This window comes from Siphateles boraxobius, unplaced genomic scaffold, assembly GCF_051911475.1.
Source record: "Siphateles boraxobius isolate OS27281-9 unplaced genomic scaffold, OSU_SipBor_1 30, whole genome shotgun sequence".
NCBI classification, from domain to species: Eukaryota; Metazoa; Chordata; class Actinopteri; order Cypriniformes; family Leuciscidae; genus Siphateles; species Siphateles boraxobius.
In genome coordinates this window covers 13,960,285-13,986,305 of record NW_027508920.1, presented here as the reverse complement: position 1 = coordinate 13,986,305, position 26,021 = coordinate 13,960,285, and the positions used below count along the sequence as shown (strand labels likewise).

At 39.1% G+C, this 26,021-nt stretch overlaps 2 protein-coding genes and 1 long non-coding RNA gene across 4 annotated transcripts in view; all 3 read left to right on the top strand.

Moving 5' to 3' along the window:
* LOC143757282 (uncharacterized) overlaps positions 1-4,657 on the top strand; it is a 42,926-nt gene extending 38,269 nt beyond the window's left edge. Inside the window, exons 8-10 of one of the 2 annotated variants that reach the window (XM_077248308.1) lie at positions 1,688-1,794; positions 3,615-3,730; positions 3,997-4,657. In XM_077248308.1, coding sequence (XP_077104423.1) covers positions 1,688-1,794; positions 3,615-3,730; positions 3,997-4,011 — 238 coding nt within the window. In that variant the 3' untranslated portion in view covers positions 4,012-4,657. Of the gene's footprint in view, positions 1-1,687; positions 1,795-3,614; positions 3,731-3,996 lie in introns of those variants that run through there. The other variant, XM_077248309.1, reaches the window with a different exon arrangement.
* Positions 4,658-6,062: 1,405 nt separating this feature from the next.
* Positions 6,063-10,232, top strand: polr2i (RNA polymerase II subunit I). The gene is made up of 6 exons (XM_077248314.1): positions 6,063-6,223; positions 6,309-6,363; positions 6,631-6,704; positions 7,043-7,117; positions 8,825-8,876; positions 9,836-10,232. Exons 1-6 carry the CDS (start codon positions 6,162-6,164, stop codon positions 9,896-9,898), a joined length of 381 nt encoding a protein of 126 aa, XP_077104429.1. The 5' UTR covers positions 6,063-6,161; the 3' UTR covers positions 9,899-10,232.
* An 11,846-nt stretch (positions 10,233-22,078) lies between these two features.
* LOC143757456 (uncharacterized) lies at positions 22,079-24,363 on the top strand. The gene is made up of 4 exons (XR_013210545.1): positions 22,079-22,331; positions 22,702-22,782; positions 22,974-23,030; positions 24,165-24,363. It is a non-coding gene; the product is annotated as an uncharacterized LOC143757456 (long non-coding RNA).
* The last annotated feature ends 1,658 nt before the right edge of the window (positions 24,364-26,021 follow it).

Here is a 26,021-nt window from a genome sequence, read left to right as displayed (position 1 = left end):
CACCCATTGTTTGAAAAAATACGCCTGTTGAACTTGATACAAGTTCCACATGTTGTGACAGGCACACAAACAGCAGTTTCTGCACAGTAAATCTGTCTGAATCCAGATGATTTAAGTATCTTCACTTTACTTTGGTGTTTGAGTAATTACCATTTAGATTTGAGTATGGTTCCCGGTAACACTTCATTTTACAGTACGTGCACTTTCAATGTACTTACAGTGTTCTTACCACAAAAGTAATGAGTAGTGTAAGGTAACTACATGGGTTATGTTAAAGGGATAGTTCACCCAAAAATGAAAATTCTGTCAGTATTTACTCACCCTCATGTTGTTCCAACCCCGTAAGACCTTCGTTCATCTTCGGAATACGAATTAAGATATTTTTGATGAAATCTGAGAGCTGGATCACTCCTCCATAGGATTCTTCAGGGATTGAAACTTGCCAGCCCCTAAAAGTTATTAAAGACACCGTTAAAATAGTCCAAGTAACTACAGTGGCTCAATCTTAAGTTTATCAAGCGACGAGAATACTTTTTGTGCGCAAAAACAAACAAAAATAACGACTTTATTTCAACTATTCATTTTCCTTCTCTCTGGGCCTCGAGTCAGTTCACTAGTGATATAGCGTACGCTTCTGTTGTTGTAGGTCACACGCCTCACACACATGACCAGCGTCGGCCAATAGTGAGCCTACGTGTGACGTAGCTCTACGCAATCATACTAAGTTAACTGACTCGAGGCCCACAGAGAAGGAAATGAATAGTTGAACTAAAGTCGTTATTTTTGTTTGTTTTTGCGCACAAAAAATATTCTCGTCGTTTGATAAACTTAATATTGAGCCACTGTAGTCACTTGGACTATTTTAACGACGTCTTTAATAACTTTTCGGGGCCTGCAAGTTCAATCCCTGAAGAAGCCTATGGAGGAGTGATCCAGCTCTCAGATTTAATCAAAAATATCTTAATTCGTGTTCCGAAGATGAACGAAGGTCTTTCGGGGTTGGAACAACATGAGGGTGAGTAAATACTGACAGGATTTTCCTTTTTGGGTGAACTATCCCTTTAAGGTTTAGGGGTAGGTTCAGGGTTAGTAGTTAGTGTCATTACTACAATAAGTACATGTTAATAAGAAACAGGACTATAAAACAAAGTGCTACCTGGTTCCCTTTCTCATGTAAATTTTATAATTTATGACCATTATCATATCACATCGGAAATATTCAATAACCCAAAGTTTCATTTATATTTTTTTCTGTAGGCTATAGAACAGCAGTTTGGTTGCACAGCAGAAAAGCAATAGGAGGCTGCTGTTGTAGTTATGCTGCTACTTCGCTTTCTGTACAACAGGAAGGACCAGAGAGAGGGCTGAAAATGATCATGAACAACTAAACTATGATTGTTTTTGGCGCAAAACAACATTGGCTAACATTATAAGTGAACCAGAAACTGATTTCTTTGGCGACTCACCGAATATTCTTAATTAACACTGATTAAAATACCTTCTGTCGGCATTTGCAATTGAAATCGTTTACAGCTGTTACTGTTTCTCAACATGTTTGTATTAATTGTTTTGTTAGATGGTAGATTTGGATTGGCTACGATGAGTGAATACTTTTACCATATGTCAGAACAGTTGATCCTATAACACATCAACCTCAACTGTACATATGTCTATAAATGTCTTTCAGTCTAGTACAGTTCTCCAGTCACCTGACCGAACTTGACCTTGGTGAGAATCACATCGGAGAGGATGGTGGGAAAGTGCTTTTAGAGGCCCTGAGAGAGAGACAAACAGGTGTGAACTTTACTGTGATGGAAATATGACTATAGAGGTGACCTCATGAAAAGATTTTAGGTGACTTAGTTACATTGTACTTACTCAAATAAGTACTGAGTAATATTAACTAATTACATGTACTTAAAGATGCAGTCCGTAACTTTTGGCACTCTAGTGGTTAATAAACAAAACTGCATGCGTCTTGCGGATGAATATTGTAACTGGAGCTACTTCTCTCTGTTTATGTCTATGTCGAGTCATGCAGGTACTGGGATACTCTTCAGCGATACCGCCAGTATCAGTCTAAAATAGTCTGAATATAAACACTTACCGTAGTGATCCAGGATAAGACAAAAACACGGTTTGGAAAATGGATTTATGATGTACTCGATCATTATATCATTTTTGGTCAATTTTGAACACAAAAAAAGTTACGGCCTGCAGCTTTAATATAGAGTTACGGTTAGGCTTGGTTTAGAGTTAATTGTAATTATGCATAATTGTATTTGTTGGCGTTCCTATTATTATTATTATTCCGTTTCTTCTTCCGCTCTTGAGTCTATGGTAGCCCATAGAACCGTATGGTTAAAAGTTGTTAAATTTTGCACACAGATAAGAGGTCAGTCCAAACATTCACCATAGGAAATTTGGAGTTTCTTAAGTTGGGGGTGCACACAGCGATTTTGGCCACAATTTGGCCGTCTGAGACAAATTTTTCAAATCCTAAAAGATTCCTCTATTCCTAATCTAAAGTCTTTGATCGTTAGTTTGACATGTTCACCGACAGCCGATTAATGACCGTTGCGATCAAATTTGACCTCAAACGAAATTCTGACCGTGTCAGAAGATTTGACTCATACTCCTGCAAGTGCGACTAGACAAGCCATAACCAAAATTAACGTTAGAGATTTCTTTGCATCCACCATTCTAATCCCGCGTGTAATCCAGCTAACTGTCACCGAACATTGATTGATGATGTAAAACTGCGGACAAGTTTTCTTGCGTCCATCCGTTTTTAGCACGTCTTAACTGTCGTACAGCCTGACATTAATGACAACTGAGATCTTACAGCGATGATCATGTTCGTACACTCTGACAAGCAGCAATCGTAAAGGACTATTATAAATCATACAGTGTGCACCCGGCTTAACTCAATCCCTTTAGCACCACCAGCTGTCCAAAGTTGCACTCATGGTTATGCTAATAACTTTTGAACCATAAAGGCTAGAGACAAAACAAGTTTCCTCTGATTCCTTATGTCTAGTGAATAACATGACCTGAACATATTCAATTAGTGAATTCTGGAGATGCCATTTTTTAAAAGTAAATAGGCCTACTAATTATTTGATCTTCTTTCTCATCACTTCCCAGAATGTTCTCAGATATTTCCCTGACTTAAAGTAATAATAATAGAATGTTATCTGGTCTTTAATAATGTTCTCAAAGCGTCAGCACAAAAACATTGTCTATACATCATTCATGGAATCTTCGTCAAACATTTTTAAATGTTAGTTTGTTTCAAACAACATTCAAAAGTAACATTCTTGTAATACTTGCAAAATGAAATGTTCCTTTAATGTTCTCATAATAAAGAGAGCATTCAGAAATAATGTTTTTATAGTCTTAGAACATATTTTTGTTAGCTGGGTTCTTTCTCATGAGTGCTACATTGGAGAGGAACGCTATTGCAAATTAATGACTTCAATTTAGGTCTGTTCCTCATACAAACTATGGCTTTTATGGATTGAGAAAACTTAATAAAAGTCTGGATATGTTCCTGTAGTGGATGACAGTTTGGTAAAATGAGATTGTTAATCATTTTCCCATCTCCTTGACAGCTAAACTATCTCCAATTAAAATCCAAGTTTCAACACGCATGTCCACAGAAACATTCAGTGCCATTTTGAAAAGCGCAAAGGAACTTAAATCTGGGAAAAAGAGAAGAAAGACAAAGGTGCGGTAAGCATGTAAAATGTAAAAATGAAAAATGTATAGTGGCCCTAAAAAGGATTTGGACACTAAAAATGCCTGTATAAAAGTGTAAACAAATGAAGCTTTTCTCAGAACTATCTCTTTATCTTTGCAACACTTATTTCTGCAACACTTTTTTAGTCATAAGGCTTCGAATCATTTTTGGGGACACTGTATTTGCTTGAAATGTCATTAAAAAATTTTGAATAAAAAATATCTGTAATAACTCTCTTATTTGATCATTTCTAGGGAAAAACAAAGTAATGCATCTGTCTGGAGGATATTGAAAGTATGTTACTGGTTTACACAAGAATGTTTTTTTTAAAACTATTTCACCATGTTTTCAGTTTGTCGCCATAGTTTTTTGGGAGTCATCCTGGGAAGTCTGAATTGTGTTTGACAACAGCCGCACACCAAATGTGACCGCACAACAGACTCATGGATTATGAAGCATGTATTTGTCAGTGGTGCAGCAGGGGTTCTGGATCGGATCTTATTTTTTTGTCACTCTATTGGGAGCTCGAAATAGCATAAGGATGTTTGTTCTTATTTAGTGCTTCTTCCGTTTCCTTCTCCTTTCACATCTTTGCTGACAAAATGTGAGTTACTTGTTTTGTTTTTTCGGAACAGTCTAATACATGCAATATTTATATTTTACTGAATAATGTGGGGGAAAAGTTGTTAGCATTTATTGGTGTGTTTCTGTGCGTGTCTGCCCGTCATGAGGAGAGCAGAGCAGACTCGTGGATATCTTTCTGGTAAATTTGTTTTTGTCTCCACCCTATGGCCAAGAATGATACTGCACTGCTGTATTCATGTTGTCTATGGATTTGCCATCCACAGGCTAATCGCCTGTTTTACTTCTGGCTCTGTTTTGGTACCTCACAAAATAAAGTGAATCCAAACATGACGTTTGACCGCGTAATGTAGAATTTGTTGTGTCTAGCTTAGCCTACATTTAATATGGAATGACTGATGGCACCAAAATATAATGGTGCAAAACAGTGGTTAAATTGGGCCGGGGCTTTCCGGGGCTCAGCCCGGGACATAAGCCTGGGACATAACAGACATAAGATCTGTTTTATTTCAGATCTGTTTGTCACCATCAAAATTATCAATTAGCAATATCCTTTAAGCCAATAGATCTTACTTGGGTTGCTTGACAGTTTATAAAAGAGAAACGACCAGTGCAGTACTACTAGTACATAGTAGGCTACACCACTTCAACACAGAAAACTTATGCACACACAGTCATGTAGGCTACACTCTCTCTCATACACACACATATGGACACTCATTCCTGTTACTAAGTGTTCATTCCTGTTGCTATTTTTTTAAACCAGTGTTTTTATCAGTTTTGTTTGGCCCATCATTTATACAATTGTTTAATAAATGTAATTATTTAAAAAAATTATAAACTTGAAGCTTCGGTCTTCTTTACAAATGAAAAAAAAAAGGCTTTGTGTTTTTTATTAAAATACACCTTGCCTTAATATAGCCTATACTACATTACATATTTATGTATTTATTTTGTCACAATAAATATCAATTGTTTGAACATATAACCAACAATTTCTTTTAAATAAACACTTTCTTGTGGGGAAAACAAAGGAATTAATTGACATTTTAAACATGCATTTTAAAAGAGTTTCGGTAAGAGGACTGAAAAAACATGCGTCCATCTTCTGCTTAGAAACCTTGTAACAAATTAAATAAAGTTGCCTGAGATTGACCAATACACATTTTGAATAGTTGAATATGTGTAGTATTAGATTCAGTGTTGGAAAAAATGTAAAAAATAAAGATTAATTTTGAAGAGTTACAACAAGCAAATGACACCCATTCGACACCTATTAGGTCCTTCTAAATAAAATTATATTGATTGTTCTTAATGGTATTACTAATTTGATTTTATTACTTTTTGTCTAAATCTTTTAACTAATTCAAAACTTTTCATCTGAACATATTTTTGTCCTGTTACTAACTTATGCAGAAAAAGAATAAAGATGTATTGTTCATTAGAGTGGTTTTCCATGAAAAATGAGAGAGTAGTAGCCTATTTTTTTTTTTTGCAACTTTATCCGTCAGTCAAAGTTTTATAAGTTATAAACTGTAAGATTCAGTTATGTCATCTTACGTTATTAGTCGCCTATGTCAAAACAAATTATAACAATATTTATTGAGTAAGATAAAACACATCAGAATGAATTAGAAAATAGGGCCTACACAGTCTCCCCCGGATAAATCATTGTTTTGTCCGGCGCCACAAGGAGTCGCTGTGATTTATTCACGCAGCACAAAGCCAAGTTGACGCATGCGCACAAACTATTTCCATTCATTTCGAAGGAGTGGAGGTGGATTTGTCCTCATTATTAGCTCAGCACACTTTAATACAGGGCTACAGTAACTTTATCATGGATTTGGAAGTTGGCAATTACGAACCTGGTTTTGTGGGCATTAGGTTCTGCCAGGAGTGGTGAGTTTACGCATGTTGCTGATCTGATGTGCGTGTTTGTTTTGATGGCAATAGCGGCTCTGATATGAAATCTCTCTCTTCACAGTAATAACATGTTGTATCCTAAAGAGGATAAAGAAAACCGCATTCTGCTCTATGCGGTAAGTTATTTTTTGTTACATGAATAACGTTAGACCTTTAATCAATGAGTTTGTTTTACTTCGATTGATACATTTACAGTTTGATTTAATTAACAGATGTGATATAACTAACTTTTAATGATTTATAATGCATTTAGCTAACTTTTGAGAATACGTGCTAAGAGGTTGATGGTGTTCACAGAAAACGGTATAAGAGGTTAACAGAGGGGTAACGTTAGTGTTTAAACAGGTTATGCTTCGTATCTGACAGAACATGTATGTTTTCAGTGCAGAAACTGTGACTATCAACAGGAAGCCGACAACAGCTGCATCTATGTCAACAAAATCACCCATGAGGTTGAGTGAGTGTCTTGCTATTTTGTTTTGTTTTTTACAGAGAAGTTGCGAAAGGTATTGACATTAGTATTATTAACAAGTGTCATGGCATCTTACGCAAGGTTCCTCATATCACTGGTTGGTCAGAGAGATTTGGCACTACCAGTGTCATTGGATCACAGAGACTTCAGAGCTAATGTGGATAAATTAAGAATAATATATACTTAAATATATTAGCCTATCCAAAGCACAAATGCTCCACCTTCCACACTGATTAACTCTGATTCAGTTGTTCTATAATGTTTTCGCTTGAAGAGATTTTTCTAGACACCTCTAACCTTGTCTCGTCCCTCTTTTCTGCAAGTGAACTCACTCAGATTATCGCAGACGTGGCCCAAGATCCAACACTGCCTCGGACGGAGGACCACCCATGCCCAAAGTGAGTGATAAATATGTTTCTTGATTTATATGTATATTAAAGGTATTGTAGGTAGAAATCCACAAAAATACTTTTTGTCAAAATTTGTTTAAACTGTCTTTATATATCAATGCATAATTAAAATGTAAGTACTCTGGAAAAGAAATTATAAAAATCGAGTGTCTGTAGTCCTCTTAGGACTACAATAAACACAGCTCATTATTCCATTAACTCCCACTCCCTCCCTACTCGGCTCCTTCCAAAGCCACGCCCCCAAAACAAATGAACGCGCGATCCCGGCTATTCGCTCAGCTGGAAGAGTCGGACGTGTTTACCAGCTTTACCAGATGTAGTGACATCATGTCAGAATCACAAGTAATAAAATAACTAACTTTATCAGTATGAATATAAACAATTAACATGGCTGTTAGTACTCACTATCCAGCTCGCATAACGATACTTGTAAAGTTTAAAATATTTTACTAGCTCGTAACGGAATCAAACTCAATATAAGGCAAAGCTATAAATAGCTTCATTGATACACGTTTGCCGTTACTATCAGTTACACTGTGATGAAGGTGAATTTGTAAGATTCATAACATAAGATTGTTTACAGATAAACTGAATTACATACACTCAAACACCTTCTCACAACTGCATTGCAGACCCAAGATAATATAACACACACACACACACAACATATATTGTATAGCACATACAGATACAACATAAAGACATATGTAAACATATGTAGAGCATATAACAACAAACCAAACGTGAAAAAACGGAGTAGGTAGAGTTCACGGTGAAAATAGGAACACAGTTTAGGCAGAGGGTAAAGCTAGGTATAAAAATAGATCCCCTAAACTTTTTAACCTAAAGTTAGATTCGGCGAAATTAAATAAAACAGCTTTCGACTGCAGATAGGCCTATTGCTTATTTATCGTCTCAACCCTGGCTCACTAACAGTAACGTTATACTAGTCGACACCAAAGTTACACTGTCATAGCTAAGCCAGTACCGTTAGTTATGCTACGTAACGTTAGGTAGCTAATATTAGGTGGTTAGGTGTGCTAGTGATACATGCTTCATGAAAAAATAAATGCCATCAAAATGAAAACAGCAAGATTACCTGTCCAGCAGAAATAAAGCCATCATGGAGTCACTTTTCAGCCCCTTGAGATCACTCAGTAGTAGCCGACGCTGGAAAGCCACGCCGACTCTCTTATGATTTCTTTATTTATCCAAAGACTTTTTGTTCATAGCCTTTTCAAATACTGTCTTCCTTTTTTTAACTCGTTTGACTTCGCCGCCTCTATATGCAGGTAACGTTACTGAGAATTGTGACTGTTCTTTCTCTGCCATAATTGTTTGTTATTACTAGCTTCCGTTCCTTTTCAAACGGGTGCGCGCATTTGGGCTCCTCCTGTATCAGCAGAGGTGGTATCCATGGTAGCGAGGGAGAGTGACAGTCGCCCCAGCCAATCATTTCTTTCGTCCCGAATGGAATAATGAGCTGTGTTTATTACAGTCCTGAGAGAACTACAGACACTCGATTTTTATAATTTATTTTCCAGAGTACTTACATTTTAATTATGCATTGATATATAAAGACAGTTTGAAAAAAATTGGAAAAAAGTATTTTTGGGGATTTCGACCTACAATACCTTTAATATAATGTTATGATATGATGGCCATTTTAAAATGTTTCTTTTTGTTTTGTTTTAGGTGTGGCCACAAGGAGGCGGTGTTCTTCCAGTCTCACAGCATGAAGGCTGAGGTAATCTTTCATGCACATTATACATTGAATCCACGTGGCAGATTTTGTGTAGGGCTGTCACTTTTGTGAAAAAATCCTGTTCGATTTTTGAGACATATGTGTTCATTGAATCGATTGTAAAATCGATTTTTCCATGTCTAACGACGTTTCCATTTTCAACACCAAATATTGGCAAATCCACGGACAACTAACAGGCAGTAGGACGAACATAAAGAGGGCGCTTGAGACGCGCACAAGTCAGCAATATTTCTGATGATTTATTGGCGTGAAGTTTTTTGCACAATGACAAACAGGAGTGCAGCATTCAAGGATTGAAATTAACACCCGCCAAATTCGGATAAAATGAACCTTGGCGGGTAACGCTGTCATATCACGAGCCAATTTGGCATGTTTCTATGTTTACCCACTTTGCTGGGGAAGTTCGTGTAAGCCAAATCTGCGTGGATTTAGCGCAAATACGCAACTCGTGAGTCCTCGTGATATATTAAATACAGCGTATTGCGCAGAATCTGCGCATTTCTGGCTTGCTTGAACACACACGTCACTAAGCAACAAATAACGGCGCCCTTGTTCACTTGCACTGAAGTAATAGCGAATATTAAAAAGCATTTGGTTAACAGAAAAGACATTGTTATTTTCCAACATCCTACATGTTCTGTGTACTGTATTGATCTGTCTATCTAAAAAACATTTTTGGTTAAAAAAAAAAGGCAGTTAAAATCGATTCTCTATTTTCGTTTTCGAAACTTGTGTTGGTTGGTCCGATCGATTGTGCAATCGATTTTCGAACGTAAAGTGACAGCCCTAATTTTGTGACTGGTATTTAGTTTAAAAATCCATATATTTTGGTGTTTTTAATCAGACTGAGTAATATAAATTGCCCTGTTAATTTTAATTACTGCAATATCAAATAATACCTACTGAAACTGAAGAGGTGCGTTTTGATTTTCTGAATGCAGGATGCCATGAGGCTTTACTATGTCTGCACCGCCCCACACTGCGGCCACAGATGGACTGAATGAGAAGGATAAATCCATGAATGTCAAAAGATGAGGACGTGCTCTGCGGTCCTGTCTCACTATTGCTCCATTCCTACATGTTATTTCTCAGGTTAGGGGACATATGATGTGGAGTGGACATATCTGGTCAGTGACCCAACTTTAGGTCACTGATGCATTTACATTTTTGAATAAACTAGTGTTCATTTGTAAATTTTCCCTCTGAGCGTGAGACTGGTGCACAAACACCAGAATGAAGTCCGAGACTCTTTTCCCTCAAGGATCTCCATAGTTTCTCATTTTAATATTTCACACTGTATTTTTTTGAAGTTTTGTAATAAAAGATTACAAAAACCGAGTTGTTTTTATTTATTAAAAGTACTGTTTTTCTAGGGATCCTATTATGCCCTTCTACAAAGTCTTGATTTTGTTTTTGGGGTGTATTAGAAATGTTTTCATGCTTGATTGTTCAAAAAATGCATTCCCAGTCTGACTGGAACATGCTGATTTCAATGAAGCCCCTCCTTTGAAATCTGAAATGTGCTGTGATTGTTTAGCTGTCCCAGTGTGTTGTGATTGGTACTGGTTAGCGTGTGTTAGGGAAATGTACTGCCTCTCCATAACTGCAAGTTCTATTCTAGATATATTAATGATGGCATTAACTTCAAACCAATTTGAGCCTGATTTAGACCCTGACTATGTTAATGAACGAGATTTCATGCACAGACTAATGCTTTCTGTACACCTAAAGACTTTGAAAAGATTTAGAAAAGACTTTATAAGATTATCAGCTCACATCTAAAGAATTGATCCACAGTTTTTAGTCTCAGACTAAAGACTTGCGATAATATCAAACATGTTTGATATGAAAGGCTAGAGAAAGACTGGCATAAATCGGGTCGCCGACTGCAGATTATCACCTCACATTTAACGATCGAGACGACGGGAGCATGCTGAGACTCCAGTAAGATTCCTAAAGACTGCCGGTCTTTAGTCTGGGACTGTGAACACCCGGCATTAGCTAGCACAGATTTCACATGACATTTGAGTGAGATGTTTTTTGTAATTTTCTTATAGATTGATACAATATACATTATAGATGTTATCCATTTAATCATGATATTTGTCAGAAAACTAAGGTATTACAAACAGTAATCATCACAAAACCATGGTTAATTTTCCTAAGGAGCGGTGAACCATCTTACAAATATGGACGTCCCGCGTGACGTCACGCCATTTGGAGCATCCATCTTGATGGAATAGAAAATGCTATACCGCCGGTTATAATACAGCTCGTCGCGAAATATTTCTATCATGCCCGAGCGATGCTGTGCAGTTGGATGCGATCAGATGCGTGATCATACTAAGGGAATATCTTTATACCATATCCCAAAAGAAACAAAACGGAGAAACAAGTGGTTGGCAGGAATAAACAGGCAAAACGCTGATGGCGGTGTTTGGCTTCCAACACACGCGGCTTTGCAGTCTTCATTTTGGATCAGGTAAGTTGTTCCCTCGAAGGCTAATGAATGATTTCTCTGAGTTCGGGATCAAATGTTAAATCCACTGTTGCCATAGAAATCCGCAATGTTTGTGACGTGTTCACAACCAAGCATTCAGCATAACATAAGCTTGTCTTAGCCAGACACGTCACCAGGCTCCCAATTTTACGATATATAACGTTATATAAATGTATATAACGTTATATATATATATATATATATATATATATATATATATATATACATTTTTGTTGTTGCTTTAAACAGAAAATCATTTGTTAATCAAACGTTAAGCTGTCGCCCTTTATGATGACTATTTATGACTATTGTGCATTTTTTCAAGGTTCTAACATTGTATGGGTTTTACATTTTTCTATGTTTTTTTTTTGTAGCAGTGAAAAAAACCTACTAACATTAGCTAGAAACAGTATTAAAGTAGTAGTAAAGAATAGAGAAGAGAGCTGTGGAACTGCTCAGTTAGCTTCAGAGTCAGTAACGTTACTGGTAAATGCATTTACCTAAAACACTGTCGCCAAATGTCAAAACGTTTTTATGTAATTATATTATTAGTATAATAATATACTAATAATATATATTACCCACGGCAATGGATCTATTATTAGGGGTGGCCCACCCCTAACAAAGAGTAGCAGCTAGCCTATAGAAGAACAACTTTTATACTCTTTGCCCCTAATAATAGATCCATTGCCACTGAGTAGCTTAGGCCGTGTGTCCACCAAAGCGTTTTTTCACGCAGCTGGCGTAAAATTCCAATTGTTTTCAATGGGAGCGCCGCGTTTTATAAACACCATGAGCATAACGAGGCGTTGAGCGTGTATTTAACGCTCGAGCGCCCGGCGTTTTTACTGGTCGCCGAGAGTTGAAAAATTTTCAACTTTGGGTAAAACGCTGCGCTCATCACTGTCACTTTTTACACAGCCGTCCAATCACAGTGGAGGAGGGGCGGGACAAAAACCACACGACCAACTGTCACAACATTCTTTCTGTACAACGACGTCAACCAGCAGAGCTAACCGAACAAAATGGATAAAAATTTTTTTAGTATGAAACAAATTATCTACGAAATCAGTTACAAGAAAACTGTGCTGCCGATATTCTGTATCATAGCAACGAATCGTCTCAACTGAAAAAACGCAGCGCTGCTAAAACGCTCTCAAGCGCCAACAGCTAGGCGTTTTCAGCAGAGCGTCTAGCGTTTTCAGCTGGCTAAAAACGCTTTGGTGGACACACGGCCTTACTGATGTATTCCGTCAAAATGGCCGACACGCGGCTAGGTGTCACGTGACTGGGAGATCCCTATAGCAACAAAACAAACTGTTCTTCATGAGATGTGCAGCACACAGATAAACGATGGGATTATAATGTTCAGGAACAGTGTTTAAAATAAATTTGAACTCTAATGCACCCCAACCAGGCCTCGTCCCCTTATTTGCATATTCCGTGGGCGGGGATTATTTAAATGAGTATCATTATGACTTCATAAGATCTGTAAAAATCGCTGTGGCGAACAGGACGGCCGAGGGACGTGAGAGAACGGCGCGAGGCCGGTGGTGCAATTGTTAATGAGCAACACCTGTGAAGCACACCGGTCTCGCATCTCTCACGGAGGAGCGGAAGCATAAAGGAGGAGCTACGACGTTGATGATCGAGAGAGGAACAAGTTGAGATTTGTTTTTTGTATTTGTGTTTTATTTTAGCCAGCAGTTGTCCACGAGGGGCTGCTGGCCGTTATGTTTATTTTGGGTAAGCCAGCAGTCGTCCGCGAGGGGCTGCTGGCGGTATTTTAGTTTGTTTGGTTTTATTTTAATAAAGTATGTTTAAATGTTCGCCGGTTCCCGCCTCCTTCTTCCCTGAACATTGCTACACTGGTGCCGAAACCCGGGAAGAGGGAGGAACGCACTGACAGAGAGTCCTCGCCGCTGTGGGGAATCCGCGGTGCCATCGAGCATGGTGCGCACGCCGTGGGACGGAGCCTGCTGCCATCCGCCGAACGAGGGGAGGAGCAGGGAGCGGGGGACTCGCGGCCATGGACGCTCGAGGCGGTGCGCTGGAGTGAGTTGCCGGTGGGACGGTCGAGCTCGCTGCCGGCCGCCTGGGAGTTGGAGGGCCGGCTGCCGTCCGGGAGGGAGCGGGGAGTCGCCGCCGTGGGCCAGAGCCTGCTGCCGTCCACCAGGAAGGAGTAGGCACAGGTTCGTGGGTACCCCCCGGCCTGTGAGGGGCGATTGGGGTATGTGGCGAACAGGACGGCCGAGGGATGTGAGAGAACGGCACAAGGCCGGTGGTGCGATTGCTAATGAGCAACACCTGTGGAGCACACCGGTCTCGAATCTCTCACGGAGGAGCGGAAGCATAAAGGAGGAGCGACGACGTTGATGATCGAGAGAGGAACAGGCCTGTATTTTAGTTGAGTTTTGTTTTTTGAATTTGTGTTTTATTTTAGCCAGCAGTCGTCCGCGAGGGGCTGCTGGCGGTATTTTGGTTTCTTTGTTTTATAAAACACAGGCCTGTTCCTCTCTCGATCATCAACGTCGTCGCTCCTCCTTTATGCTTCCGCTCCTCCGTGAGAGATGCGAGACCGGTGTGCTTCACAGGTGTTGCTCATTAGCAATCGCACCACCGGCCTGACATCGTGTTGTAGTCAAAACGAGCCGTTCGTTGTACAGTAGTTGTTGAAAAGGGGATTTTGTTAAATAAGATATCTTCCTTTTGAGTAGACTGAGCCTTGTAACCTGGCAGATCTTTTTTATGCTCAAACAGCAATATTACACACTAACTAAAAGTGAAAAAGCATAAAAGTTTATTCCATGGTGATTTAGAGTAGAAATAAATCTGAATAAAACCACATTGTGATATGGCTCAGTGTCACATAGGCTGTGATTTAATCCATATTTGAGCTGTGTGTTTTTTAGAGTGTTCTTTTACACACAAGCTGCTGATGACTGCTTTTCTCAATGTTTCAGAGTGGCACGTTTCACACGCAAGCTAGATTTGAAAGCATTAGATGCCACCCTCCCTTCCAGTGTTGGGAAAGATACTCTGAAAATAATTTGACAAGTTAAAGTAGTTAAGATCAAGCTACACTTCTGGAGAAGTAGTTGGCTACACTTAAATTTTTTTACAATGGCGCTGTATATTACAAATACCTGAATAATTGTTAATCAATAATGTTTTAAGTAAAAGATTTGTAACAACGTAATACAATTATGATTTCAAGGAGTATTGTTTTATTTTGTAAACTAGCAAACATACACACAATACAGCTCAAACTGTCAAAGTGCTAAGTTGCTACAAATATAACTTAAATGTAAAAAACAAAGTTTGCAACTTGATACACAGGAGTAGTCAAAAATGCACATTAAACTCGCATGCGGTGGAGCTCGCAGCATTTACTGTGAACTGAGCTGCTCTGAGACGGGAATCATGAACAGTGCGCTTCACTCTGCTTCTTTCAGAGCGTCTCCAAAACCACTCCTCCTTCAAAACACATGAACGCACATAGCAGAGTCTGCAAAGTGTCAAAGAAACAGTGTTAAATTACCTCATGTCTCAAACATGCGCACAAACGCTCTGTGACTGTCTGTCTACAACTTTGTTTGTCATACAATGGAGTCAATGATAACTAAAACTTTAACTTTGGTTACCAAAATTTTTCTTAATACTTTTGCTGTGTTCCGCAGAAAAAATATACATATTTGGAACTACACGCTGTAAAAAGTGAACGTGCAGTGATTGCTTTAAGGAGGCATTTCTGATTCAACCGATAAAATACAAATTTGTTGCTACCTAATTCAATCAGGTTTAGGTAACATAAATCAAGAGAATGCTGTTTTAACTTGATCGAGTGACACTGACCCAATATACGATTTCCAATAAAGCTCAGGATGAACGTATTTGACACATGCGCACTAAGACTGCACCAGACCTATTGAGGGCAGTATAGTCATCATGACTCGTGTCAACTGCGCAAGGCAAGGCACTTTTATTCATAGAACACGTTTAAAACAGCCACTGCTGCAGACCAAAGTGCTGTTCAATCACTTCAGACAATTAAATTCATAAATACATAATCAAACAGGAATACACACACAAATTCATAAAATTACATTGAACCAAAAGCCAGAGAGAAAAAATAAGTCTTTAGTGAGGATTTAAAGCTATTAACATTGGAAGACAGCCTTGAGTGTTCCGAAAAAAAGCATTCCACAGACGTGGAGCAGCAACAGAGAAGGCACGATCACCCTTTAGTTTCAATCTAGATCGTGCCCCAGTCAGCATCAACTTGTTAGAAGACCTCAAGGGCCTAGAACATTTCCGGTGGAGAAGAAGATCTGTAATGTAGCGAGGAGCCTGACCATCTAATCCCTTCTGTAATAGAAAGTATATTTCTTTCTTCCTATACATTCAAGTTATAAAAGAAATGTAAACAGAAACACAAAATGTGCATACTCATAAAAAAAAAGCGCTTCGTGAGGCGCACGCACGCAAGGACTCTCGCTCTCTCCCTCTCTGTAGTGCGCGCGCTCTAGATTTCGGGAGATTTGAACTAATTTGCGTACATCAGGGAGCCGCTATCAATATGCGGGGGACTCATGGTGCGTTCTATTATTTATCCGTGTCGGACTTCCGACTAGGTAGACAGACGTTGCCTAGCAACACGTACCAACACGCCTCCTTTTCTCGGATTTCCCAGCTCGGACGTCGGACAACCGTGAAGACACACCCTGCGTTCTATTATTGTCAACGAACCGGCTCGGCCCTCAGATATGACGCCACTTCAACACTTCAAGTTCTGGTATGTTTTGCGCGTCCGAGTCGGAGAAAAAAACATGGACGCCACCCAGAAAGCTGTTGCTATGGTAGCACTGGCCGAGTACCAAAACACAGCCATTTGAACTTCTAAAATTTTCACTTCATTTAATGTTTTAGCTTATCTTCTGTTAGCAACGCTAGCCACATTAGTAACGTTAACACCCGTTTGAATCGAGGCTTTGTTCAATATTGCTCTCACAACAAGACCGATTCCCATATCCAGAGGCAGTGATACGGACGCAGTGAGGTATTGCGGTAATACGAGTGATTAAAATCGTCATTTAAACAACCAAAGCGGTCCAAAAACAATGAAAACAATTCATACAAGTCACACAGGGCACAGCCATCTTGGATTCCGTATCGGAATTCTTGCTCGGTGTCCTCACGGTTGTCCGACGTCCGAGCTGGGAAATCCGAGAAAAGGAGGCGTGTTGGTACGTGTTGCTGGGCAACGCCTGTCTACCTAGTCGGAACTCCGACACGGATAAATAATAGAACGCACCATGCTAGAGCAAGAATTCCGATACGGAATCCAAAATAGGCCTAACAACGTCCCTGGTTGGTGGTGCAGGCTTGAACGGAGTGCAGCTACTGTCCGTCATCTTGTTGTTTTGGTAAAGCGCGTCTTGTACACTGCTTGTACAACGCTGAACGCTCTCACTAGAGTGTTGCCCACAGCGCCGCCACTGGCCGGTGGGCTGAATTGATTCATAGGATTTGATGAATCGATATTGAATTGAGAAACAAATAATTGCAATGCATTGATGAATCGATATTTTTACCCAGCCCTAGTTTGGGGGTATGCTCCCCAGGAGATTTTAAAAAAAGACCACTCAAATGATGTCTTCTAGTGAGTTTTGAGGAAATATGGACAGATTTAGTCAGACACACACACAGTTCGATCGTGCCCGCGCCTCTCTCTCTCTCACACACACACACACACACACAGTTGATCGCGCCTCTCTCTCTCTCTCACACACACACACACACAGTTCGATCGCGCCCACGCCCCTCTCTCTCTCTCTCTCTCTCTCTCTCTCACACACACACACACACACACACACAGTTCGATCGCGCCCGCGCCTCTCTCTCTCTCTCTCTCTCTCTCTCTCTCTCTCTCTCTCTCTCTCTCTCTCACTCACACACACACAAAGTTCGATCGCGCCCATGCCTCTCTCTCTCTCGCGCGCACACACACACTCCGAACCGTGACGCCCGTACCATTTCGGTTCAATACGAATACGTACCGTTCCCCTATTTGAAAGTAGTGGGCTACTTTTACTTGTTGTGATTGAGTAGAATTTCAGTCATGTAGGGCTAACTTAACTGCAAAATGCGTGGTCAACCAGAGAGAAAACGGTCACGTTGTTGATAACAGGTGTCCATGCGAGTCAAACGTGCATCACCAGTTTATGACACCGCTTAGATATCTCAGTTTAATTTGGCATGTCGACCATTTTTCAAAATTGGATATTTATAGCAAGGGCGTAGGTTTGGTTTTGAGATTGGTGGGGACATTCCCAGAAGCTGGGGAATCAGGAAATTAATAGGATAATATTAAGGTTTTTAGTCTATATTGACCTTAACAATACGTTAATGAATTCTGTAATGTTAGGACAAATATTAAAGACAAGAAGGGAGTTTAACAGACACTGAACTTTCCTCCATTCATAGTGCAGTGCAATAGTGCAATGCGGTCTTGTTCCTTGCTTTTTGAAGAAGCCAAACACATGTCTGTATCTGTCATTAAAGGGATAGTTAAGGGAATAGTTCACCAACATGAAAATTCGGTCTCTCCCACAAGTTGTTTTAAACCCTTATAAATTTCCTTCTTCTACTGAACAATAAGGAAGATATTTTGAAGAATGTTGGTAACTAGACAGTTGATGGACCCTATTGACAACCATAGTAAGAAAAAAAAAATACTATGGAAGTCAATGGGGCCCATGAACTGTCTAGTTACCAACATTGTTTAAAATAACTTCTTTTTAGGGATGGCCCGATACCGATACTGGCATCGGGGATCGGGTCGATACTGTCCTCATATACTCGTACTCGTACTCATAAAAATTCGCCGATACCACGCCCCGATACCACGTACATTTTGCGAAACGAAACTGGCCGCAGCGAGTGCTTTGTCGAGGTGAACTGAGGCATAGGGACGTGCACTCCCAACGCAAAAGAGTGCGGCGCGGCACTAGATCTGATGGCCGAGCGCGAGCGTGGGCGGTAATGCACTCACTCTGTGTGTGCGGGTTCCGGGAGAATAAAACGATTCGCGGGACTCCCGCAAACTAGAAATATCTATGAATACAACATATTAAAACTAATAGATTTTCATTCATCTGTTGCAGAAAAGCAAGAAGAACAACTAAAACAAAATAGAAACGATTTACAGGCCAGAGTTTCTATTCATAACATGTTTGCAGCGTTGAGCGATGTAGCCAATCACAGACATGTGTGTTGATTTCTTGAACGCAATGGCCAATCAGAAGCATTTAAGATAGACTCCCCTCACTGCTCAAAACTTTTTTCTTCAGTGCTGAATTCTGTATGCTGGCAAATCCTCTAATTATAACAAACAAAGTGTGGATATTATGAAAGATTCATTGTGCAGTCAGCTTCATTGATAATAACAGATGTGTGAGATCGCGATGAACTGTCAGCTTTTTAGGAATTAGACTATTAAGGGAGCGCACTTTGGGCGCATTCAGTCATGTCAAACGCAGTAACTGCTTGCTTTTATGTTAAATTAACAGTGGTTTGTGTGTTAATACATTTATTATTTTACTCATTATTATTTATTTTTAGACTTGTTAAAACAAGCAGAGAAGAAATTAAAAACAGTCTTCTAACCTGTGTTCTAAAATAGTCTTCTGTCTTCTTTTCTGGGAGCCTATAGTTACTTTTGCGGTAGAAATATCGGTATCGGTACTCGATATCGGCAAGTACACAAATGTAAATACTCGTACTCGTATCGGTTTGAAAAAAAAATGGTATCGGGCCATCCCTACTTCTTTTGTGGTCAGCAGAAGAAAGAAACTGGTCTGAAACAACTTAATGATGACAGAATTTTCACTTTTTAAGGAAACTATCCCGTTAACAGAAATTAACTTTTAGCATATTTGTTTTCACATCCTTACTGTCCAGTTTGTCCTGTTGGACATAACACACAACAACTTGTGCCATTGTTCTGAACCATGTTTTCAGTCTCCTAAGAGCAATGAAACTTATTTCAGCTTCAGCTGAGACTGGGATGACAAGGGTTTTAACTTGATCAAACAGACTTCTCATTTCAACAGACCAAACAATTTTGTGTTTTCATGTTTAATGTGGACTTTCCATAGTCGTAATGATTTATACTGTACAAAGTGTATTCTATCCCCCTACACTAACTCTAGCACAGATAACTTTCTGCATTTTCAACAAACAAAAAACTTAGAATGATTTATAAGATGTTTTCAAAAAAAAAAAAACTTAGTATGATTTATTAGCTGTTTTCAAAAAAAAAATCCCCACAAGGATTTCGGAAATTGCCATCTTTGTGTGGACATTCTGTCTTTGTCCCTACAAAAATGGCAATATACGAAAATCCTGTCCTTCTGGGTATTTTCTTCCTTTTTTTGGAAAACTGATCATTATTATGATATTTAAGTGATGTTTACTCCGTGATGTTTTCAGTGCTCTTTGCGCGCGCGCGCACACAAACACACACACACACACACAGACACACACACTAAGGCCCTGTCCACACGGACACGGGTATTTTTATAACCGTGACTTTTTTTACGCGGTTCGGCCGTTCGTCCACACGAAAACGCACTGAAACCGAACATTTTTGAAAACCCCTGCCAGGGGTGAGGATTTTCAGAAACGCCGGTTACAGTGTTGTCGTGTACACAGTGAAACCGGGGTTTTTGCCTTGCGACGTCAGAGTGTGCGCCGTTATCAGCTGTGTTTGACATCAGATTTGCGCTTCTGATTGGCCAACGTGGCTTTAGGGTTAAGGTTTATATCACCGCCTGCTGGCGTGGCATGCTCTTGACCGCGCTTGATTGCGTGTTTTTACGTTTTCATGTAGACTGAGACCGAGCATGTGTGGACGGGATTTTTTTTAAAAACGCTGTAGGAAAAACTCCGGTTATAAAAATACCCGTGTCCGTGTGGACATGGCCTAACACTAACGACATGTTTGCCACTTATCCTGCGATTGTCACACATTATATTGTAAAAACGGAGCTGTCCCCGAATCATTTGACGCGATTTGCCCCGTATGTTTGTGCACAGAACTGTAGATTACTCCCTAGTTTACCGCATCGAGGAGGTTTCCTTCGAGGTGCATTGCCGCTTCGCACAATCAAATGTAGCTACAGCCTCTCACAAGTTAGAAAGAAAACACAAAGCCAATCAGTTTAGCAATGTGTGTTCAGGAGGCGGGACTCAGATCTATTAACCGTTTGTGTTCCAGGATTTGCGCATTTTTCTCAGAACGCTCTTATAAGAGATTTTTATCTAAATTAGATGTTTCCTGGTTAAATAAAATAAGAACTACGCAAAACACACTGGCAACAGTAAATATTAGCATTTTTGATCGAAATTATTGCTAGGGACCGTGGGGACAGTGTCACTAGATATTGGTAGGGACACGTCCCGTCCCTACTAAATTCTACGCCCCTGATTTATAGATTCTGGGAAAGTGGATGCATGCCAATTTTGTGAATGCAGTAGTTTAAACACACACAAAAAGCTAGACTCACGTTAGACCCTTATCTGACCTGACGATCATAGAAAAATTCGATGAGACAACAAAGTATTGCGGATGTAAATAACGTAACAATGTGGTTGTTGCAGGGTTAACTGTCTGATGGACTTTTTCGACTTGGTGTCTGTCAAATTTACCTCTAAACTCACTGCTTATCAGCCTGTCTTCTCCGAGGCACTGTCCAGGCTCAGGCTGCCCTGCTGGCGAGACAGGTGAAATTTCGCGGGGGTCGCTGCCGTGCTTGTGATGGGTGAAACCATTGTGAGGGGGAGGGGATTCTAAATCGGCGATTTCTGTTTGACAGGAGTTTGGTGCGGGCCTTCAACGTGTAGGCTATGAACATAAATAATGCTTAAAAAATATTATCTGATTTATAAATGGGGTGGCAAGACTGTATCCCAGGGGTGGCAGCTGCCACCCTTTGCCACCCCGTAGATCCGCCCCTGCATACAACAAGACCTTGAACTTAACACAGTATTCGACCGGCAACCAATGAAGCGAAGCAAGAACAGGTGAAATATGTTCCCTCTTTCTACATCCAGTAAGCCTGGCGGCAGCGTTTCGTATTTTTTGTAGACAGGATAAGGAGGACTTAGCCACACCAAGGTACAGTGAGTTACACTCTCAGAAATAAAGGTACACGATGGTACAAATAATGTTCCTCGAAGAACAGTTTTGTACCTTTTCAATAATAGTACCTTTAATGGTACAGGAAAGACCTCTGATGATAAGGTTTGTTCTCACATCAAGGGTACAATGATAGGCCAAACTACTGTTAAATTCGTGATTGGTTGCTGTGTTGAGTATTTGGCATAGCAACAAGACGCTGATTGGTCGAAATCGCTTCAGCCGTTAAGGAATTTTCCAAACTGACAGCGGGCAGCAGGCTACATGTCTGCGCGTTTTATTTTAAATATCAAACTTGAAGAAGACTAAATTAAAAGGTGAGTTCTGATAATTTATGTTTATATTTAGTTCACAAGTCGAAACTATAAATGTTTCAGCCACTTAACGTAAATTTAGCGAGTTAAATTAGCTTTGCACCAAATGCTTTTAGCCATTTGACTTGTATAACGTTACACTTGATAATGCACGTATTGATTAGTATTAAGTCATCGCGTGTAAATACTATGGCGTTTGTTCTCCATTGTCCACTATAACTGTTAACTTTGCAATTAGGCACAACAACATGAAACTGATTGCCCAAGGTCGCTGCAGCCGTTACTGCATTTTCAAATAGAACGGAGCGGGAAGCAGATTAACGTTGCCGCCAGCACGAGCACCACTACAACCATGGCTTCGCCCTCTTCATCGTCAGAAGAACTTTAGAGGCTGGACTCGAATTATAAGAGGAAATTCAAAGGTGAGTTTAATGTTTAACCAAATAAAAAACATATTAAACGTTACAGCCACTCAACATGACATTAGCGTGTAAATAGCTTAATCAGGTACGAATCCAGTCAGTGCTATTGGCGTCTGCAAATATATTTCAAAGCAATTGAGTTTCTGTGTCGTAAGTACACATTTAATACGTAATTATTGTAAATTAATGCTTAACTAGAGGTGCCATGGTGGTGTACATTAGTCCACATACAATAACGTTACTGTATGCAGTTGTTGAACAACGCCACCGAACAGTGCACAGATAAAATATAGATATAGATATATATAGATGCCATTCATTTTATCAGAGAATTTTGTTGAAACTCAGCAAATGTGTCTTTGTTTTTTAGATCATGAAGATGATGGGGTAAACTGTCAGTACTGGCCTCACTGATCACACATCTGAAAGTCTGACTGCATCCTCAGCTGAGGCAAGTATCAGTACAATGAGTTATTTGAGTTTATTAATCTTATGATATTCTCTTAAAAAAAAAGTAAAATTTTTTTAAGTGAATCATTTAAAACTGCTATTCTTTTTTTTGTGTGTGTGAAATGTAAAAATGCAGAAAGTTTTTTTTTTTGTGAAACTGTTTTTTTCATATCTGCATTTCCGTTATTCCAGGAAATGGACTGAATGCATGCTGTGGCTGATTTAAGGTGTTTCCAGGATTCCTTAACGGTATAGTTCACATTAAAATGAAAATTCTGTCATTAATTACTCACCCTCATGTCGTTCCAAACCCGTAAGACAAAGGTCTTACGGGTTTGGAACGACATGAGGATGAGTAATTAGTTTATCTTCTGAAACACAAATGAAGATATTTTTTATATTTTTCTCCAAGAGCTTTCTGTTCCTCCATTGGGAGCTTTCGCAACTAATACATTCAAGCCCCAGAAAGGTAGTCAAGACACCATTAAAGTAATCCTTGTGACTCCAGTGGTTTTACCTTAATTTTATGAAGCGATGCAAGTGCTTTGTTTTGCGGAGAAACAACAACAACATATTTACCTCTATATTTAGAAAATAATATCATCTAAAACACATTCACGGTACAACTTCCGGTCTTGAGTCAACATAATAAGCATGCGTCATAGTGCTCCCCTACAGGATTGCAGGTCAGTATTTTCCTAAATAAAGTGTTAAATTGTTGTTGTTGTTTTGTTGCAAAAACAAACAAAGCACCGCTTCATAAAATTGGTTAAACATGTCACGAGTCACATGGATTACTTCAATGATGTCTTTCCTATCGTTCTGGGCCTTGAATGTGTTAGTTGCATTGCTCCCAATGGAGGGACAGAAAGCTCTCAGAATTTCATTAAAAATATCTTCATTTGTGTTCCGAAGATGAATGAAGGTCTTATAGGTGTGGAATGACATGAGGGTGAGTAATTAAGAAAATAAATTTCACTTTCATTTTTTTTTTAAATTGTCCAATGTGTTGAGGTTGGCTAAGCTGAAATCCATTATAGAAGCACATTACATGGATGCCAGACGAGATGTTGCAGGATTTAGTTCACCCAAAAAATTAAACATTTGATGGGGCCCCATTGACTTCCATAATATAAAAAAAAATTCTATGGAAGTCAATGGGGCCCATCAACTGTTTCAATTATCAAAATATCTTCTTTTGTGTTCAAGTGAAGAAAGAAACTCACACAGGTTTGGAACAACTTGAGGGCGAGTAAATGACAGAATTGTCAGTTCTAGGGTGAATTTTTAAGTCTAGAGGTCAAATTTTAGCTTGTCATTGGGAGTATAAATTTTATCAATTAACTTCTGTCTTTTCTAATACTGATTCTTCATTTTGTTCAGGAAGTACTGGCTACATCACAACCCACTGTGCAGATTTTGGGGACGTCTTGACTGGACGTGTCTTCGGTGAGAGGAGAATCTTCAGCCGTGTAAAAATGGAGGGATCTGAAATTGCCGAGCAGTTGGGGTAGAGGATGGTGTTTAAAAAAAAAAGTTAAATAAATGCAAATGCAATGTGTGAAAATGGGAGGAAAAAAACAAGTCTAGGTTTGTTGTAGATGAGAAAATATATTTTATGTACTGTAACATTTTAGTGTAATTGCATTTTGAATTCTTTCAAATCTTTTGATTTATTAACACAAAGAAAAACTATACTGTAAGCTGGAACGAAAGTATTCAAACGTTCATATGTATTTGATATGTATTTACAGTACTCATTAAATTGATGCCTTTTGGATTCATTTGTTGAATGTGTATGTTATTCAATAGGAAATCAGCCATTAATAGTTCTCGAAGGAACATATTTGACACAGTTAAGGTACAAAGGGGCTTGTCACTGGGGTGGTACCTTAAAGGATCAAATTTGTACCCTTGATAAAGGTACAATATTGTCGTAGCCTACCAACAAGTTTTAAAAAACAAAAGGTACATTTTGGTTGCCCATGGTACAAATCATGTCCTTTAAGGTACAAACTGGAATGGTACAAATTTGTTCCTTTATATTAAGGTACAGTTTTGTACCAGTAAAAGGTATCGCCCCAGTGACAAGGGTTTGTACCTTCTTTGGTACAAAAATGTACCTTTTTTCTGAGAGTGTACAATAATCCAGCCTGGAGGAAATAAATGCATGAATCACTGTCTCCAAATCATTTACAGTAAAAAACGCTTTTAATTTTGCAATGGATCGGAGATGATAAAAGCTACTCTTCACTACCGAACTGATTTGTTTGTCAAATTTAAGGCCGTTATCAAAAATCTCTCCCAAAATGTTGGCATAAGCATGAGATTTCCCAGTTAAAGGACCCCAGCTGGTTATTTATCTGTATAATAGAATCTGGTGGTCCAAAAACTACAATTTCGGTTTTAGAGTCATTCAGTGTTAGAAAATTAGCTGCCAGCCAGCATCTTACCTCCTCAAGACAGTTTAACAGAGAGTTTATGTCAGAATTATCCCTATTTTTCAAAGGGAGGTACACCTGGGTGTCATCCGCATAAAAATGGTATGGAATGTTATGCTTTCGAAAAAATCAGCTTCATCTGCTCTGAAGGACAAAGAGGAAGAAAGCATTTGGCTGCTCCTTGCTGATCGGCGAATTTTGCTTCAGTGTGGAAATCTGATTTGTGGTTATTACACATGTTGCATCAAAGTGAAAATCACAATTGACATTATAAAACAAATAAACACTCAAAAACATTTTTTTTGCCTCTTGTTCAGTTTAATCCAAATGAGCTAAAGTAACACAATGTAACAAATTGTCACAACTTAAATTATTGTGTTCAATCCATAAATATATTTAAAAGTGAAGTATATTTAATTAATTTGAGTTAAACTAACTGGGCAGTGGCTCTGTACTTCCCAGCATGCTGCAAGGGTATGCATTGGGAAAGTAAATTTGGGGATAAAGTGTTATGTGTTTTTCAGATGTTGGTGTTAATGTTTAATGTTCGTCAATGTTGGACATTTAGAGGAGTTTCTGTTATTGAATTTTGTGGCTACCATTGAGCTGAAGAGTAGCACCTGTGGACACTCAAAGTTCTATACCAGTATCAGTACTTACATATTTCAATTCTCACCAGTTCATTATATATATTGTGTATAATGATGGATAACACTACTAGCTTAAAGATTAAGGCTTTAAATTAATTCGACCTAAAGCAACGAAATTGTCCTGACCAAACTAAACAGATTTATTTTGA